This window comes from Meriones unguiculatus, chromosome 11 (assembly GCF_030254825.1).
Source record: "Meriones unguiculatus strain TT.TT164.6M chromosome 11, Bangor_MerUng_6.1, whole genome shotgun sequence".
Lineage (NCBI taxonomy): Eukaryota > Metazoa > Chordata > Mammalia > Rodentia > Muridae > Meriones > Meriones unguiculatus.
This window is the reverse complement of record NC_083359.1, coordinates 82,210,003-82,229,810: the sequence shown is the minus strand read 5'-3', so window position 1 is coordinate 82,229,810 and position 19,808 is coordinate 82,210,003. Positions and strand designations below refer to the sequence as shown.

Here is a 19,808-nt window from a genome sequence, read left to right as displayed (position 1 = left end):
AAGTCAAGGGGAAACTGCAGAATGTCAAGGGGTCAGGAAGAAAAGAAAAAAGACAATTATGGGAAACTTAGGAACTAAATTTCAAGCTCCCACACTGAAGCTCATGGGAGTCTGATGAGATCATGTATCCAAGTAGCAAGTGAGAATTGAATCAATCTTCTGCTTTTAGGCAAAAAATAAATATGTGGGGGGAAAAAAAAAGAAGGGAAAGAAGATGAGAGAAGGGAATGGCCCACATTAATGCCGTACCAAACAAGTTCTTATACATTCTGAGTAGTTGAATATTTGCAATTATTATTAAGAGTCCTGTTATTTGAACATTGTTACTAGAAACCTATGCTACAAGTTTTGTTTAATTAGAAAAGTGATAAGGAATGGTTCTTTGGTCACATCAGAATCAGTAAGTTATCCGGGAGAGGGTAGCTACTAGACTTATCTTTTGTCTATAAATTAGGAAAGTGAGTCTAGATATTTCATTCTCAGTTTTGTTTTGTTTTTTTTTTTTTTTTTTTTTTTTACCATTTTCCAGAGACTCATTGAAAACAGAATGAACCAAAGTGCTTTCATATTCACTACAGTAACATGCTGGCTTTGTTTCTGAACAAGTGTGAACAAAATGCTCCTTAACACTTCCAGAATTTTCTGTGTTCATCTGAGATGATTCTCGAAAAAAGTCATCTTCAGAAGAAACCATTTATGTGAAAAAACACATATTGTTGAGCATGCTGAGCACAGCAGCATATGCCTGAAATCCCATTGGAGGCTGAAAGAGAAGGGTCTTGAATCCACCAGTTTGGGCTACATGGTTAAGACTCTGTCTTAAAAGGGGTGCGGTGGCAGTGGTGCAAAAGCTCCACTTCCTGTTGGATGGTTTCATTTTTTAATGTCTCTAAAGACACAAACAAAAATCAATGCTTTTCAGATTTTGACAAAAACAGCAGTTAGTCATGAGTTATGCCTCAATTTATTGTTGCCTTATAACACAAAGTTTGTTAAAGGGAGGAGAAAAAAAAACCCTCAAAGTTGTGGGGAGTTTTATTGAATCCCTAAACTTGGCAGTGGGCACAAACAAATACTCCCCACCCCCCCCAAAAAAAACACACCCAAGAATTGATAAGGGAAAATGACCAAATAACAAATAGCAGAATTGTAGGCACACCATCTTCCACTCTCTACCCAACCCAGATAGGCTATAGAGACTGGGGCTTGGGGAACTCATGCTACCATTTAAGAGACTAATTTTCTCCCTATGTAAGAATACACCTAAAGGGATGCTAGTGCACCGCAGCACAGTGTGCCTTTTAGGGGCTTCACACACATCACAATGGAAATTTACTTTTATTCTTAAATCCAACAAAACCAATACACAGGATTTTTTTCCCTAGCCATTCTAATTTCCAAAATAAACCATCTGCTTCTAAGACTTAAGAATTATCTGACATGTCCAGAGGAGGTAAGATCTGCCCAAAATCTGTCTACTGAAGGCAAGAGGCCAATAATGTGGCATTTTATAGATGTGCAGAAAAATAAAAATCCTGTCAGACATAACAGTTCTTTCCTTCTCTCAATAAATAATGAGTAACGTATAAATGTAAGACATTTTATCCTAAAAAAAAAAAAGGCCAAAAAAGCAAACACACAAATGTATAATATTTAAAATTAAAAGGAAAATGTATGCATCAACTGAGAAATGCCTCACCGTCATTCGGTGCCTCTACCTCCCAATCAGTCATTTTATTGCAACAGCTGCGCTTATGCGAAGAAATCTTTAAAACATACCCGATATATATACAGATATAGCCATGTATATATGTATATATATAATATATATATAAATTTTCATTTAAATAAAAAAGAAAGCTCGAATCCCAAGCCAATATGTGTATATCAAATCCTTGACCAGCCAGGTCTGTAGGGCATAATCAAATTCAATGTGAAATAGTATATAAACACGGTGCCTTGACTGGGCAAATTAAATAATTGCTACTCAAATGAGTGTTCTGTTTGGATTTCCTACTGGTAGGCAATGGCAGGACTATTTTTCCCTTCCCACCCCTATCCCATCCCTACCCCATCCCCACCCACTTGTTTCAATAACAATATGAAATGGACACAGAGCTTAGACTGAGGTAGCTCTGACCTCAGCAGGAGTTAAGGGTTAAGAATATAAGAAATAAGAAAAATATAAACTTTTGCTTTTACCCAACCAAAGCAATGCAGTAACTTATTACATAACCAGTGCTTTCTTGTTTAGAAGTATTATCTAGAAAGGGAAACTGACATCAGACAGTAAGAGGGATGGAGTGATTTTATGAAAATAGTCCCCCACCGAACTCATTTTACAGAGGTTTAGTAAATTAAGCATATAGTGGTAGCATTAGAATATGTGCAGCAGAACTAAATAAAAATCCTTCCTTACTCTTCAACGTTTTCATAAACGTTTCTAATGTCAGAAAAACGAAGTCTACGAAACCTCACTTCAAGTCATTTATTACTAGTTATGCTAGTAATTCTGAGTGGCAACAAGTAATCGATGCATAAACTATCCTGAAGACTCAGGCAGTTTCTATCTGCCAAATCTCTTATGCTTTTGAAAAGAAAATAAAAATTCTACTGAAATAATGTCCCTCTTTATTGCAGTTCATATCAAGTGTTAAGGTTTATTTAATTTTAAAATTTTATTTATATGTGTTTTGTCTGTGTGTATGCACATGCACTCACGTGTGCCTGATGCCCACAAGGGCCAGAAGAGGATTTGAGATCCCTTGGAAGTGAAGTTACTAGCAGCTGTAAGCCTCCCTGTGGGTGCTGGGAAGAACCTGGGTCCTCTGGGAGAACAGCCAATGCTCTTTTGCTGAGCCATCTCACCAAGTTTTAGGACATGGTTCATTGTCCTGGTTTTTCCATTCTAGAGTTTCAAAAGAAGTTTAATTTGTACGCACAGCTCCAATTTTCCAACATGAGCTTAACACAGGAGAACAGGAATTATTTATTTTTATTATTAACAATTTGAAGCTCATTTCTTTTTCTTATTTTGGTTTTCTCCTGCCTCAACATCTTGAGTTCTGGGATTACAGGAATGAGCTATCATGTCCAGTTTAGAGTTCATTCTTAAAGTAATCTTCACTTATATCTAATTAAACACCGTAAGTACTAAATAGGCTTTCAGATTTTGAGGCGAGAATGCAAGGAATCCTTAACATGGAAATGTGTAGCTCAAAATAATCAACTGCCTGTTGATATCTCTAAAAAGTTGAAATTAAAACCCTCAAATAAGTTTTACTGTTGTAAAAAAAAAAAAAAAGTGTCTACCCACAAAGCCAGTGATCCAGAAACAGGGTGGGTATGAGCGGGGTTAAAGAATTGCTCTAATAAAATCAGTTTGCTGCACAGTTTCTAATAACCCAATCTATTACCACAGAATTCTTGGAAACGGTGCTTTTTTGTCTATTTTAGTTTACAGTTGTGAGAGTTGGAAGGACTGGGAGAAAGGAATTATACACTGGGTATGTAATAATACCAAAATACAAGAAAAACCTACTTCATTAAGATCATACAATTAATCAAACAGAGTGTATATATAATATCTTCTTTTTTTTAAAGCCCTGGATCCAAGGCGTCCAAAGTTATTAAAATAAAGTTCATTCACAGAACAAAAACAAATTTAATCTGAATTGCTTGCAGATACTGCTAATTTTCTTTTCTTTAAATTAAAAAAATGCATTAATGTGAACTATGTGCAGGTTTGTTTAGTTGTGGTATTTGTGCACATTGCCTCGGCTGCTTTTCCTGGATTTTGCTGAGCACTCAGAAAGAAAGTTTAGAAGTTATCCATTCTTCTATCTCTATGCCCCACAAACTGATCAGGAGCAGAAGGTAGAAGCAGGCGCCCATATCCTAGGGAGCAGAACTGGAAGTAACTCCTGATCTCTGGGAATCACTGTTATCTCCTCCTCCCTCAGGATCTTCTGACAGGTTCATAGAGCTGGTCTTGTCTGACAGGAGGTTGAGATTCTCTTGTGTCAAAGCTGATCCATTTGGTACATCACTGTTAATTACATGAAAAACAGTCAGAATTTTTAAAAGAAAAAGAGCAATTACTCTGAATAAAATTCAATCAATAGGACATATCATTTAGTACTGTAGAAAAATATAAGCCAGGAGTAGTGGCACATGCCTTTAGTTCAAGCAGGAAGCAGAGACAGGCTGATCTCTTTCAGTTTTAGTCTAGCTTGGTTCCAGGCCAACCAAGGCTACACAATGAGACTGCTTCAAACAACCAAAACAAAGGAAACTATATAAATAGCTTCCAAATTTTGGTTATTAACTCCTCATCCACATTGTAGCATATAGACAATAAACTAAAACTGACAAGCTTCCTGTTCTGGATATACAGGTTTGTCAGAACACAACCTGTCTATTTGCTTATATATCTATTGCCACTTACACTGAGCTAAGGAGTTTACTTGGGAGGCAGGAGTAGATAGTGAGACTCCTTCCCTGCAATTGCCAATATCTCAAAACACCCATACCTTAAAATACTGGCTGCCTGGCATTTAAGAAAAAGTACTAACCTCCAATGTACCAAGTTTATTTGTATGGGAATTTATTTTGAACCTAGGCTAGCATATATTTAAAATAGCCAAAAGCCAAGAAGATAGTAACAGGAACAATTAGAAATTCTTTGTGTTTATTTTGATTTTTTTGTTGTTGTTGAGACAGGGTCTTTCTACATAGCCCTGGCTATCCTAGGACTCACAATGAGTGCTAATATTAAAGGCATGTGCCACCATGCCCGGCAATATTATATGGTCTCATTACAGGTAAAAGTTGGCATAGGACTATGCATTCAAATGCCTCAAATGTGTCAAAGAAAATAAATAAGAATACACAAGCGAATTAAATACCATATTATGGGAGGGATCAAATAAAAACATGGCTAGGGACAGCCTAGAGATGGTCCAATCCCACCTTGTCTCAAAAGACCAAAAAGACAAAAACAAAACAACAACAAAAAGCCAAAAACAAAAAAAACAAAAACAAAAAAAAACAACAACAATTTAACCCCACAATACTAAGCAAGGCTAAATGCTAAACTAAATGACATTAAAAAGACAGGTAAGATATAAATGATGAGAAATGGAAAACACTGGTGTTTAAAAAAGTACATATCTTTAATCTCAGAACTCTGGAGGCAGAAGCAGGTGGATCTCTGTAAATTCAAGGCCAGCCTGGTCTACAAAGTGAGTCCAGAACAATCAGGGCTCTGCTACACAAAGAAACCCTGCCTCAAAAAGTAAAGCAATGCAAAACAAACAAACAAACAAACAAACAAAAAAACTGTCTCAAAAGCAAAGCAAAATAAAACAAAATCAAAAAAGTTCCTATCTTTATAAAAATTCTATCACCCATGGCGTGCATATTTTTGTAACAAAACTGAAATGGGGGAGGAGGAGACAGCTTAGTTTTTGTTAAAATACATGCACAGTATTTTTGTGAGGTTCTGAGTCAAATAGCCAGTATGAAAACAAAATAAAAACAATAACAATAAGAAGGGGATGAGTGAGCTTTTTATCACTTATTAATTTTTATAGTGAGCATATATTCAAAATCATAAGGTTACACTTAAAGCAGTGAGAAGAAGGAAATGTAACCAGAAAATATATTTGTTAGGAATTAACAGATAATTGAACCCTGGTTAAGTGCTAAGTTTTGTGTTGCAAGTGTTTGCCCAGACGAGTCTCAAATTCCCATCTTCCTACCTCAACTTCTTTAGTGCCCACAGCTATATCCCACCCTAGCTCCTGAGGTAAATTTTATAACTGCTAGATTTAGTAAAAACATATTCTTTTCTCCTGCTGAGCAGTGGTAGCATACATCTTGAGTTCAAGGCCAACCTGGTCTATAGAGTGAGTTCCAGGAGAGCCAGGACTACACAGAGAAACCCTGTCTCAAAAAACCAATGTATATATTCATATTATTTTTTCTTTTTATACGAAAACAAACAAACAAACAAAAAACAAAAAAAAAATTTTCATAAAGTCACTTTGGGTATGGTCAGATAATATAATTATTTCTCTTTCATGTATGGTTAAATAGGACTATAAAAGCGTCCCTTTCCTTTACCTGAATGTCAATGTAAGGTCTTCAGCTGGGACCTTGTTTTGTGGTTCTGGCTGTCCATTTTCTGCTTGTTTACTTGTAGCCAATTTGCTTTTCATGTCGACAGAACACTGGTTCTCCTTTAGAAGAAGAAGAAATAAGTCAGTAATCTGTGGTGTAATGGCATATACCAAAATCAGACATGAAGTAATGATCCAAAAAAATCATTCTTGGGTCATTGAGAATTACAACAACAAGGCAGATGATAGAGTATACACAAAAGCATAACAGCACAACCTATCTTCTCACTACCTTTGGAAAATGCCACAAACCAACATGAAAAAAGAGCACAGAGAACAGTGTATGGACTACATTTACTTAATGAAAACAGGCCAATATCGTAAAGGTCATAAGACCTAGCATTTTATTATGTAAACATATCTTAATATTAAAGTCCAAAAGATTAAGCTTCATCCCATCTGCTTTCCTAATGAGTATGTTAAACAAAAACTTTAAAATTTCCAATTAATTGCCTCACCCCCCCCAAAGTCTATGAAAAAGGGCAAACCCAAAACAACAGGTACTAAGAATAATGATATAACCAGGTAACAAATCAAGTTTATAAGAACTACTCTAAATATTAGCCACTCTTCAGGATACCTGGAACGGACTCCAGATGATTCGAAACTCTAAAGGCATACAGAATTTATCTCACCTTCCCTCCCTTTTCCTACTTACCATACTCAATTCCCGGGTTCTCTTCCCAATTTCCCTTTCCACCTGATGTAGTTCCAAGCTTAGCTGCTCACTTGAGATCATTCCAGGCCATTTTGGAGGGGGCTGTGGCTGGCCCGCCAGGGTGTTCACCTCCCTCTGTACCACTAGCCGGTTACTAACAGCCTGGTGCGCAAAGACAAGCACAGGCGTAACTCAGCACACCTCATGCCACAGAAAGAATACTTTATCCCAAGTATTTACCACTAAACTAACCAAGTTTACTATAAAAACAATCCAACTATAAATTAGTTATCTCTTTTTTTAGTAGCACTTGAATAAAAATGGTTTTATTTTCAAGAATGTGTCCTATGTGTTAGCATGTAAGTGCAGGTGCCTATGGATGTGAAAAGAGGGTACTGGATCCCCAGGAGCTGGAGTTACAGGCAATTGCAAAATAGGAGTCAAACTTTGATCCTCTGTAAGAACAGTAGCCATATTTTTAGCACCAAAATTATTATTATTTTTTTTTACATTTCAAGAAGAAGCCAATTATAAATACGTATCTTTCTTACTGTTATAACTCCTATATTTTATCTATGAAAAACTCAATGATAGCAAGTATCCCTCCCCCCCAGGTACTCAGACAATATTCTTTTTTTATTAGTCAAGAACCAAATCTAGTTCTGAGTTCTCTGAAGAATGGATATCTAACACTTAGACGAAGGTTTTAAAATTCTGTGCTTACTGTATCCCGAAAATTACTATTTAAGGGGGCTGGAGAGGTGGTTTGGTGGCTAAGATCACATACTGCTCTGTTTGCAGCATCCATGTCAGGAGGTCTACAATTGCCTGTAACTGCAGTACCAGGCAGATCCAATTATCCTCCAACACCTGTATTCTTGTACAAATATAGGCACATAATGAAACCATTTTTTAAATCAAATTTTAAATCCTTGGGAACTTCAAAACTAGAGCACAAAATAGTTGCAGTGCTAAACAGGTGTATCTCAGTGTAAGCATTAAGAGAGGATCGTGAGTTTGAGGTTAGCTGGGCTTCACAGTGATACTCTATATCAAAACTCCCAACACAATAAAAAGTTATCTGTAGGTATGTACCTCTAGTCCACGTAACTGGGTCTGCTGGCTGATCTGATGATTCAGTTGCTGCAATTCTAGCCGTAGTTGTTCTCTTTCAGCAGACAGAAGGGGTTTTCCATGACTGGCCACTTCTGCCATGGACAATTTCTCTCTTTGGTAAGAAAGAAATAAATCATGAGGTGACTTTTGTGTAAAGTTTTATTTAGTAAAATCACTACTGACTAGAAAAACAAAGCAAAGAAAGCTGAATGCTTTCAAGTATTTATAGCAAGTAAAAAGAATGACTTGTACCTCTCAATGAAGTGTCCCTGAGGAGGTATGTTTGCATGAGGTGAATATGGAGAATCTCCCCAGCCACCATGAGCTCCATATGGACTATAATCTGTAAGGGAACAGTTTATTGTGGCAGGATGTAATTCACAAGTTTGAGTCATCTAAGGTACTGTAATCAAAAAAAAGGCAAACGCACTCTGTTTCTGTAGATCTCTCTAAGACAGTTATCTGCCAAAATGATCATATTGTTACTTGTTTCTTCCCCACTGAACCTTCAGTTTCATATTTTCTTCTCAGTGTGTGCACACTGAGTGTTTGAATGTAGAGGTGATAGCTGATGTCAGGTTATCCTCCCAAAGCACTGGGCTTATAGATACACATGTCTACATTTTATGTGTATACTGGGGATACAAATTCAGATCTTTATCCAATCAGTCATCTCCCCAGACTCCAAGAATTTATTATTTTAATAAACAAGAGCCATTTAAAGATAAAATCCATAGGCATCTTGTTTTTCTTTTGAGACAGGGTCTCTAACCCAGCATAGCCTCCAAATAGTGTACTATGTACTCAAGGCTAAACTTGAACATTCTGATCTTTCTACCTCCATCTTCCCAGTGTTAGGATCAATGGCTCGTACCCTAACACCTGGTTTATGTGGTTCTGGGTATTGAATCTAGGGTTTCATGTATATTAGACATACACTCTGCCAACTGAGCTCCACCCCAGCCCCTCAGGGAATCTTAATATAGAAACAGTTAATTTTAGTTTAAGCTCCTAAAATTCCCTGAGGTATAATTCTTTATGTTTGTTTGTGTTTTGAGACAGAGTTTCTCTGTATAACTGCTCTGGCTGTCCTGGAACTTGCTTTGTAGACCAGGCTGGCCTCAATTGAGAGATCCCCCTGCCTCTGTCTCCTGAGTGCTGGGATTAGGTGGGTGCTACCACACCCAGCTTTGCAATTGCTTTCTTACAGGAAAGAGTTTAAAAATCAGTGCATTTAAGATTTTTAGAATTATATTATATTGAGAGTCATGACTACTATTCTGGGATTCTTACCTGAAATACTAATAGATTTTGTGGGTGCTCCCTGAGGTGCCATAGCCTGCATTGGGCCAGCACCCTGATACAGCGTTTTGGATGTTCGAGAGATGGCACCAAACCGAGATACTGTCGGTCGGTCTCCAAATGGGATGAGGTCATCATCACTAGTTTCCACTGCTCTTCTCTGAAGATCCAATCGCTGGTCTCTCATTCCTTTACTTTCTACATTCTGACAAAAAGCAAAACTGAGATTATGGCTAGTCTCCACTAGCCTTATAGAGAGATTAATAAGAGTATGATGCTCTTATTAAAAAATCTTCACTGTCTTTGGATGTCACATAAACATTGCTTTTAGATGACAGTAGAAAATATATGACCAACTTTAAGTACAGGTGACAGAAGATGATAGATCCACCCGTTCCTAAACAGTATGTATGAACATTAACTTGTTAGGCAAGCACTTTACCTCTGAGCTATATGCCTAGCCCACATATCAATGCTTGAGAGACACTGAGTTATGACTTCTTTCACATATTTGGAAAACTTTTAATGGCATCTATACTATGTTAGCAATTTTGTTATTGTTTACTGATTTAAGGAAATTCATTTTACTTTGCTAATGTTACTTCAGTGTGATAACTTTTTTGAAAGCACCTTACATTACTATTTTATTTCAGCTCATTCTAATGAAAGGTGTCCTATCGTGTAGAAACATACATTTTGCTCATCATTACACAGAAAGTTTGGTTACAATTTAATTTTACCTTATTTGATGGTAGGGACTGAGCCCAGGGCCTCTCTGTGTGTCACACTTCCAGTTCCCTTGCAGTTTGTTTTTTATTTAATTTTTTCCCCCTTTGGCCTGTCATCTACTTGAGTTGGTCTTATCTTAAATCAGCTATGTAAACGTTATCTATGAAACCCTACACAAATCAGTAGGGAACCTTTTTAGAGTCAACAGGAAAAATGATGTCAAGCAATACCTCTCATGCCAGCAATATCTTTTTTTTTTTCTTCTTCTTCTTTTATTGGGGACAGGGTCTCACTATGTCACCCTGGTAGACTAGAACTCACTAAGGAGACCAAACTGGCCTTGAAGTCAGGCATCCACCATCTCTGCCTCCCTAGTGCTAGGATTAAAGGTGTGCACCACCAAATCCAGACTTAAACAAAACAAAACATAGTTCAAGCTGGCTATGATGTCATTGCCCTTTCGCCCCATTCTCTTAAGCGCTGGAATTCTAGGAATGAGTTATCTGGCCAGGAATACATATCTAAGTATAACTTTCAGGGATTGTGCACAAGGAGTCTCTAGAAAGTGTCCATTGACAATATACATAAGGGGCTAGGGAGATAGCTCAGCGCTTAAGAGTGCTTGTTCTTACAAAGGACCCAGCACTCATGTAGCTGACATCCATCCCTAACTCTAGTTCCTGGGTATCTTTTGATTTCTGAGGACACAAGGCATACCTGTCAAACACTGACATGCATGTGAGCAAAACACTTATACACATAAACTAAATAAATAACCCTAAAAAAAAATCTTCAAAAAAATGAAGTTCAAAAATTATACATAATAGTAAAGGATCAGGTTACACTGATCTAACATTGTAGCTATGAGAAAGGCTAAGACAAGAGTATCACAAGTCTGAAGTTAGCCTGTGCTATACACAGTGATTTCAAAGCCAACCCAAAAACTTAAGTGAGGTGCTGTCTCAAAAGGAAAAAGCATTAGCTGGGCACAGTTGTACCTGCCCATAATTCTAGCTACTCTATAGGCCAGGACAAGAGGGATACTTTATCCAAACAATAGGCATTAAACTCAGGGTAGAGGTTACTTTCTAACAGGGAGGAGTGAGGAAGAAAAGGAGTGAGGGGGTTAACTACTTTTATGAAGTTTTATTTCTACCAAAGGGGGGCAATAAATATGTAAAATAATGATATGTAAATACAGAAACATTAAACCTTAGCTAACTAGCTAGTTATTATATTTTCATTTTAAAAAAAATAAAAAAAATTTTTTGTTAAAAAAAAAAAAAAGGATTTCTTTACCAAATAAATTAACCAAGTTGGTTGTTTAAACTTCACACTTGTAAAAAGAGTTTTAATTGTAATTAATAATAAAAAAAGGAAAAAAAAAGTTTTAATTTATTTGGTAAAGAAATCCAAAATCTTTTTTAAAATTATTATCTTGGTTTTCTGAGACAGTGTCTCTATATATAGTCTTAGCTGTTCCGAAACTCACTATGTAGACCAGGCTGGTCTTGAACTCATAGAGATCCACCTGCCTCTGGCTCACAGGTGTTGGGATTAAAGTTTGGTAGTACCACTCCAGGGCAAATTCTTTTAGTTATGTGTCTTTGTACATCTGTGTGAGTATATGCACTGAGTGTGGGTGCTCACGCAGGCCAGAGGAGAGCACTGGATCATCTGGAGCCAGAGTTAAACGTGGTTGTGAACTGCCCAACATGGGAGCTGGGAACTCAGGTCCTTTGCAATGGCAATATGCTCTCTTAATCACTGAGCCATCTCTCCAGCCCTGAAATCTAGGCTATTGATTAAATACTTAAAATTACTTAATTTGGGCTCTGAAAAATTATTGGGAAATTGCTACCTGAAATGATATACAATACATTCTTCTTTGTCAAGATAATAAAACACTTCATACTTAAATGAAACAAAAGCAAAGCTCAATTAGTTGTCCCTAAACTTGAATAGATAAAAATCTATGTATCTAGACTTATATTCACCATTACACATACCATCATTTCCACACTCCCTGCTGCCACAACATCTTTGGGTTTTGCATCTTTGGTTCCAATGTAGGAGCCGATGGTATCACATGACCAAGGAGAATATTGGCTATAATCATTTGCTTTGTATTTTCCAGCTATCTTCAGTTCTTCATCCAAAAACTATAGATAAAAGGGGGGAGGGGATAGAAAATGGGTCTATGAGTAAGCAAAACAGAAAAAGCAGGCACATTTTTTTTGAATTTCGAGACAGGGTTTCTCTGTGAGTCCTGTTTGTCCTGGACTCACTCTGTAGACCAAGCTAGCCTTGAACTCACAGAGATCTAAGAGATCTACCCACCTCTGCCTCCCAAGTGCTGAGATTAAAGGCATGCACTACCACCACCAGGCTGTAAACTTTGTTTGTTTGTTTTGAGGCAAGGTTCCTCTGTGTAGCCTTGGCTGTCCTGGACTCACTTTTGTAGACCAGGCTGGCCTCAAACTCAACAGAGATCTGCCTGCTTCTGCCAGGATTACAGGCATGTGCCCCTGTACCTGGCTCCCTATAAAACATATTCTTACACATATTATTTGACTTGAGAAAAAAAACAAAACAAAACCTACACTCCAATTAGACTCATTATATATAACGAATGAATAAAGTTTGAGACAAGGTTTCATGTATCTCAGGTAGGCCTCAAAGTTGACCTAGAACTTTTGGATCTTCCTGCCTCCATACCCAATTTTCAGTTATGGACTGAACCCAGAGATTTGTGCGTGCTAGGCAAGTACTCTACCAACTGAGCTATATTCTTAGCTTACATTCTCTAATTAAAGAACAAATAAAATCCCTAGCAAAACTAACCAATGAAAAATATTAGTATAGAAATGGAAAAGGAAGGACAACACACATTCATGAGAGCTATAAGCAATATTATGCTGGGCATAGTAACCCACACCTATAATTCCCAGCACTTGGGAAGCTGAGGCAGGAGACACTGACTTTGAGGCCAGCTTGAGTGAATTTAAGATGAATCTGGCTACAATGTGAGATTCTGTTTCAAAAAACTCCAAACCAAAACAAATATATTAGCACTACTTTATAGAAACATAAATCTAGTACTCAGAATTATGGCATTATGTCACATAAACCAAGTATGACCTTGATTTTACTATCTCTCCATATTTGCACTTTTTTAACTACACTACTGGTTTCTTCATTACTGAACTAAAAACACATCTTAATTTATATGTCTCAATTAATTAAAAATTATGCAAATAGGAACAGATAGACTTTTTATTTGTTGCTTTTCTGGTTTTTCAAGTTAGGAGTTTCTCTTGTGTAGTCCTGGTTGTGCTGAAACTCACTCTGTATATAGCACTGGCCTCAAACCCTGCCTGTCTCTGCCTCCTCAGTGCTGGGATTAAAGGTTCAAGGTCAGCCTGTTCTATAGTGAGTTCCAGGATAGCCAAGGCCGCACAGAGAAGCCCTGACTAAAAACAAAAACAAAACAAAATAAACAGAAAAAGTAGAAGAAACAGGTGTAGTACAGAAAGATCACCAAGGTATGTAATCCCAATACTTAGGAAGCTGTAGCAGGACTGCCTTGAGTTTGAGGTCAGCCTAACTCCAAAAAAGACCCCATCTCTAAAAATAAGCCAGCCAGCAAGCAAACAAGGAAAAACTTGGTAAAATTTAATTTTAATACACTTCATTTAACCTATCATATCCAAGATATTAAAAACAAAGACCAGGTTTGATATCACATATTGTTAATCCAAGCACTCAGGAAACAGAGGTAGATATATCTCTATAAATTCCAAGTCAATCTGGTCTATATAAACGAGTTTCAGTGGGGCTGGAGAGATGGCTCAGAGGTTAAGAACACTGGCTTTTTTCCCAAAGGTCCTGAGTTCAATTTCCAGCAACCACATGGTAGCTCACAACCATCCATACTGAGACCTGGTACGCAGGCAAAACATGCAGGCAGAATGCTATATAAATAATAAATAAATCTTAAAAAAAATTTTTAAATGAGTTTCAGGCCAGCCAGGGGTTATAAAGTAAGTCCCTACCTCAAAAGGCAAAACAAAACAAAAAATTGAATGTTAAGATTTTAGTTTTTGGTACTGAATCATTAGATTCAGTGTATATTTTATGTTTATAGCATATCACCCCAGCCACATTTCCTGTACTCAACAACTACATGTGGCTAGTGGCTACCATACTGGTCAGTATGGAGTAATCTAGAGAGTTAATAAATCCTAATAAAACTGAAGCAGATGCTTTTCTTTTGTTTTTTGAGACAGAGTTTCTCTGTGTAGCCTTGGCTGTCTTGGACTGCCTTTGTAGACCAGGCTGGCCTTGAAGTCACAGAGATCTGTCTGCCTCCGCCTCCCTGAGTATACTGGGATTAAAGGTGTGCTGTGAAGCAGATTTTTTTTTTTAATGAAAATTAACATACTGATTCTTTTGTGGGTCTCTGTCTGGCTTTAATGGTGCTGGGAACTGAAACCCAGGTTTCACATACTCTTGTCAAGTCATTAATATTGAACCAACACCCCCCCCCCCCAGCTCACAACTGTTTATGTACTTTAATTCAATACTAGAAAACCTTTATCAGTGAGTCAAGACTTAGGTAAACTACATTAATTGAATGAGGGGTCAGCCAGGTGTGGTACACATATCTGTAATCTCAGCACTCAGGAAGGCAGAGGTAGGAGGATCTCTGCAAATTTGAGTCCAGCCTGATCTACAAAGGGTGTTTAGGACAGCAACGCTACACAGAGAAACCCTGCCTCAAAACAAACAAATAAAAAATTTAAAAAAAAAAAAAGAAAAGGGGGTCACCCAGATGGCTCAAGTGATGCATGTGCTGTGCAAATCTGATGACCTAAGTTTGGAGCCTTGGAACCAAAGAACTGATTCCTATCCTACAAGCAGTCCTCTCACCTCGATGCATGCCCCTCCCGCAACATACACAAAATGAATAGATGATTAAAGGCAGTTCTGGTAAAAAGACAGAAACAGATCAATGAAACAGAAGAGCTCAGAATCATAGTTGGTTATCTATCATTTTTTCAAGACAGGATCTTTCTCTGTCTCTCTATGTAGTGCAGGCTGGCCTCAAAGGTATAATCATTTTTCGTCAACATCCTACTGTGCTAGAATTACAGGTCATCACACCCACCCTCGTTAACTAATTGTAGGATACTGAAAAAAGGATGCTCAAATCATTAAGTGGTGTTAGACCAATAAGCTATCACTACAGAGAAAAAAAACAGACTTTGATTCTAATAGTTCACATAACTAAATTATTACATATATAATGCTCTATCTGCATGTTCACCTGCATGCCAGAAGAGGGCACCAGATCTCATTGTAGATGGTTGTGAGCCACCATGTGGTTGCTGGGAATTGAATTGGGGTCCTCTGGAAAAGCAGCCAGTGTTCTTAACCTCTGAGCCATCTCTCTAGCCCCCTCACATAACTCAATTCTAAATGGATTATGGATCTAAATATATAATACAACAATGAATCTGGGGAGGGAGGGACTGGGAGGGAATGAGGGATCGGGACATGGCTGGGATACAGAGTTAATAAAATGTAACTGATAAAAAAAAAAAAAAAACACACACACACAAAAACAAAACAATGAATCTGGAAGAAAACCAGAAAATAGTCTCTTAATTTTGAAACTTGATGAACATCATAATTTGAAACCTGATAATGAAATCTTAGGAACAGATTTCTCTTTTTCTTTCTTTCCTTCTTCTCCTTCCTTCCTTCCTTCCTTCCTTCCTTCCTTCCTTCCTTCCTTCCTTCTTTCTTCTTCAAAACAGGGTTTCTCTGTGTAATCCTGGCTGTCTTGGAAGTCACTCTGAAGACCAGGCTGGCCTCAAACTCAAGAGACCCATCTGCCTCTGCTTCTGCCTCCTGGGATTAAAGGCATATACCAAAACCACCTGGCTCTCATAATTTCTTAAACAGGCTACAAAAAATGATAATGGTTAAACTACTAAGCAGGATTGAAAATGACATACTTCTTCTTGATGGAATGCAGGAGGCAATGTTGGTGAAGGTGCAAAAGGAGGTGGAGAGATAACCTTTCTTTCTTCTAACTGGGCCATTATTTCCTTCCGTCTGCGATGTAGCTCATCCAGACTAGGATGGGGTTGGGGAGGAGGAAGCCGACTATAGGGAGGCTCCTGGAAATTGAAAGATTATTTAAAATTGACAAAGAATTCCAGAGCACATTAATTAAGCATATATATTTAACTCAGGAGCACATTAATTAAGCATATATATTTAACTCAGAACATATATGTATCTTAACATCTAGAAATATCAACACTAGACAGAATAAAGAAAAACAAAGAAAGCCAATCCAAACTCTCAAGATCTTCCAAATTTTCTAGCTCATATGGGGCTAATACACAAACTAAGAATGTTCAGATTTATGTTTATTTGTTTTTATTTTAGAACCATGAAGATGGCTCAACAGGTGTAAGCATTGACTTGATTGTAAGCCTGACAACCCAGGCTGCAATCTCTGGAAATCACATGACACATATGTAATCCCAGGATGCTTATGGTGATATGGGAGGAATAGACAGAAGAATCAGCTGGAAGTTTGCAGACTAGCTAACCTGAAGTATGCTGATCAGCAGCAGCAACAACAAAGACCTCATCTAACAAATGGGAAAGTAAGAACTTACCCTCAAGGGTTATCCTCTGACCCATATGTGGTATGGCAAACGCGCACCTGTACTCTCTCTCACACCAATTATAAATACATATATATAAAAAATTAAAAAGTTTTAAAAGTCATTTAAGGGGCTGGAGAGATGGCTCAGTGGTCGAGGGCACTGACTGCTCCTCCAGAGGAACTGGGTTCAAATCCCAGCATCCACAGGGCAGTTCACAACTCTCTGTAACTCCAAAATCTGACACCTTTACATAGACATACATGCAGGTAAAACACCAATACACATAAAATGAAAATAATTAAAAAATTATTTATGAAATAAAGATGCTTTCATATAAAAAGAATCAATCAAAAAGGTTATTACCATAGCAAAATAAGAACGTTCATAAATATAAATTAAGTTGAAGTAGTAAGATAAAATATAGCATACCCTGGGGTATGAAGGTCTGATCTGAGCTGGATGAGGGGCCACTGGATAGTAACCCTCTACCTGCTGGTATCGTTCTCTGGACTCGGGAACATAGGATGGCACTGCTGCAGATGGAATCTCAATGGGTATAGGGCTTTCCCGGAAAATCTCCTCTCTTGTATAAGACTGAGCAGGGTATACACGGCGGCCATCATAGTGAGGTGGGTATATAGGTGGGTACTGTTGTGGCTGTGTGCCATACTGAGAGTTTATGACACGATCTTGGAGGTAGGGTGGATAATGATCCAAGTATGGAGGACCAGGTTCAGGAGCAGATGGTGGAGGCCGGACAAAGCGGGATACACATGGTGTTGGAGTATAGTACATACCTGTACAATATAAAAGAGGAACCAAAACAATAATGAGCACTTGTTTTTCTATATAAACTTTTTTCTTTGAAACCATTAAAATACAACGGGGCAGTGGTACATGCCTGTAATCCCAGTAGAGGCAGACGGATCTCTGAGAGTTTGAGGGCAGCCTGGTCTAAAAGTGAGTGCACAGCAGCCAAGGCTACATGAAGAAACCCTATCTCGAAAAGCCCCCCCCCAAAAAAAAAGAAGAGAGGAAAAGAAAGAAAAGAAGAGAAAAGAAGACAAAAGAAAAGAAAAGAAAAGGAAAGGAAAGGAAAGGAAAGGAAAGGAAAGGAAAGGAAAGGAAAGGAAAGGAAAGGAAAGAAAAGAAAAGAAAGGATACTTTTGATGGGCGGTAGTGGCTCAGGCCTTTAATCCCAACATTGGGAGGTGGAGATGGGCGGATCTCTGTGAACTTGAGGCCAGCCTGGTCTACAGAATGAGTTCTAGTCGAGCCAGGATTAAATCATAGAAACCTTATCTCAAAAACAAAACAAAACAAAACAAAAACAAACAAAAAATCAAAACAAAAATAAATAAATAAAACCCAACACTTTTTTTTTTTTCTTCTAAAAGAAGCTACTATGTAAATGATCAATCTTAACTGTATAATCTCATTCGGCTTAAGGAAAAGTGAGTGACATAAATGAAAGATCATTACCCTGCTGATAAGGTGCTGGCTCAAATGCTGGGGCAGTTCCTCGAGGATCCTGATAATAAACATCTGCTTGTTGTGCTGGATATAACTGAGAACCTCGAGGTACCATCTGAATTGGTTTGGTGACTGGCATAGGAGGCAGATCTGTTGGTCCTCTTGAAGGTACAGGATGTGGATTCACAGGTAAGGCAGAAATACTCTTAGGGGCAGATTCCAGCCTAAGGGAACAAAATTATACAAGACAACTTTAAAACCTCTATAATATCTTTAATGTACATTAAATGTTTTATATAAAAGAACTGCCAGTACTTTGAAAACTGATAATTGAATGTTAATCCCTTCTACAAATTTAAAGAAATTACTCTTCCTTAAAAAAATCATTAGTGCAGGAAAAAGAAGTAAAAGGCAACAAAACAAAGGCACAATTTTTATTTTCTGGACCAGGATGTAGCTCAGTTGGTAGGTTCAATCCCTAGCACAACATAGCTGGGCATGGCACTGTAGGCTTGCAATCCCAGTATCCGGGAGGTGGAGGCAGGAGGCTCCAATGTTCAAGGTCATCTTTGGCTACAAAGTGAACTAAAAGACAGACTTTGATTCAAAACAGAAGAACAAACAACAAACCCCAGAGCATTGTGGTTTGAACCAAACATTTCTTTTCCCTCTACTTAGTTTTACAAGGAAGAGACTGAAGACGTACAGGTCAGGAGGGGATCCAGGAGCACTGCTGCTCAGGTGGTCTAGCTTTCCTGGTTTCAGACTAGAATCAAAGCTGGGGTCTGTCCCTCGTGGAATCAGCTGTGTCACTGTGCTCCCTGCCGATACAATTCCATTTGGTAGTGCAGGAGGTTTCCTGCTGGACAAATCCACTGCACTTTCATCAGGAAGTATAGGTGAAGGCAGGCCCACCTCATTAAGTTGACCCAAAGAGGCACTCAGGGGTCTTCTGGGAACCAGACGTTTGTTCATTTTACGAAATCTGTATGAAAAGCAAATGTTTCAACTAAGAATACATTATACAATTAGTAAGAATCAGTTAAAATTGTTAAAGGGGACTAGGATTTTATGTGGAAATGACTCATTTTGACATCTAGCTAATGATGAAACAAAGTTTCCCTTTTATATAAACAATGTAATAAAAACTTAAACTTTTTTTAAATTTATTTATTTATTCAACATTTATTTATTATTGCAACATTCTACCCGCACACCAGATCTTATTATAAATGGTTGTGGGCCACCATGTGGTTGCTGGAGATTGAACTCAGGACCTTTGGAAGAACAGCAAGTGTTCTTAACCCTTGAGCTATCTCTCCAGCCCCAAAAACTTAAACTTTTTATTTTTTTTATTTTTTTTTATTTTTTTTTATTTATTTATTTTTTTTAAACTTAAACTTTTAAGAAAGTACTTCCTATGTGCTTATGAGAATTTGATGATTCTTTTTTGTATTTCTTTTTTTTTTTAAAGATTTATTTACTGATTATGTATACAGTGTTCTGTCTGCATGTACATCTGCACACCAGATCTCATTATAGATGGTTGTGAGCCCCCATGTGGTTGCTGGGAAATGAACTCAGGACCTTTGGAACAACAGCCAGTGCTCTTAACCTCTGAGCCTTCTCTCCAGCCCCTGTATTTCTATTTTTTTATTT

The 19,808-nt window shown here is 37.7% G+C and overlaps 1 protein-coding gene across 1 annotated transcript in view; it reads right to left on the bottom strand.

Moving 5' to 3' along the window:
• Positions 1–483: 483 nt before the first annotated feature.
• The window catches only part of Rc3h1 (ring finger and CCCH-type domains 1), a 73,608-nt gene continuing 54,283 nt past the window's right edge, over positions 484–19,808 (bottom strand). Inside the window, exons 10-20 of the mRNA XM_021656754.2 lie at positions 18,856–19,134; positions 18,159–18,373; positions 17,106–17,473; positions 16,011–16,175; positions 11,997–12,149; positions 9,250–9,463; positions 8,209–8,299; positions 7,936–8,068; positions 6,841–7,002; positions 6,127–6,242; positions 484–4,048 (exon numbers count right to left, since the gene is read on the bottom strand). Coding sequence (XP_021512429.1) covers positions 3,898–4,048; positions 6,127–6,242; positions 6,841–7,002; positions 7,936–8,068; positions 8,209–8,299; positions 9,250–9,463; positions 11,997–12,149; positions 16,011–16,175; positions 17,106–17,473; positions 18,159–18,373; positions 18,856–19,134 — 2,047 coding nt within the window. The 3' untranslated portion in view covers positions 484–3,897. The remainder of the gene's footprint in view (positions 4,049–6,126; positions 6,243–6,840; positions 7,003–7,935; positions 8,069–8,208; positions 8,300–9,249; positions 9,464–11,996; positions 12,150–16,010; positions 16,176–17,105; positions 17,474–18,158; positions 18,374–18,855; positions 19,135–19,808) is intronic.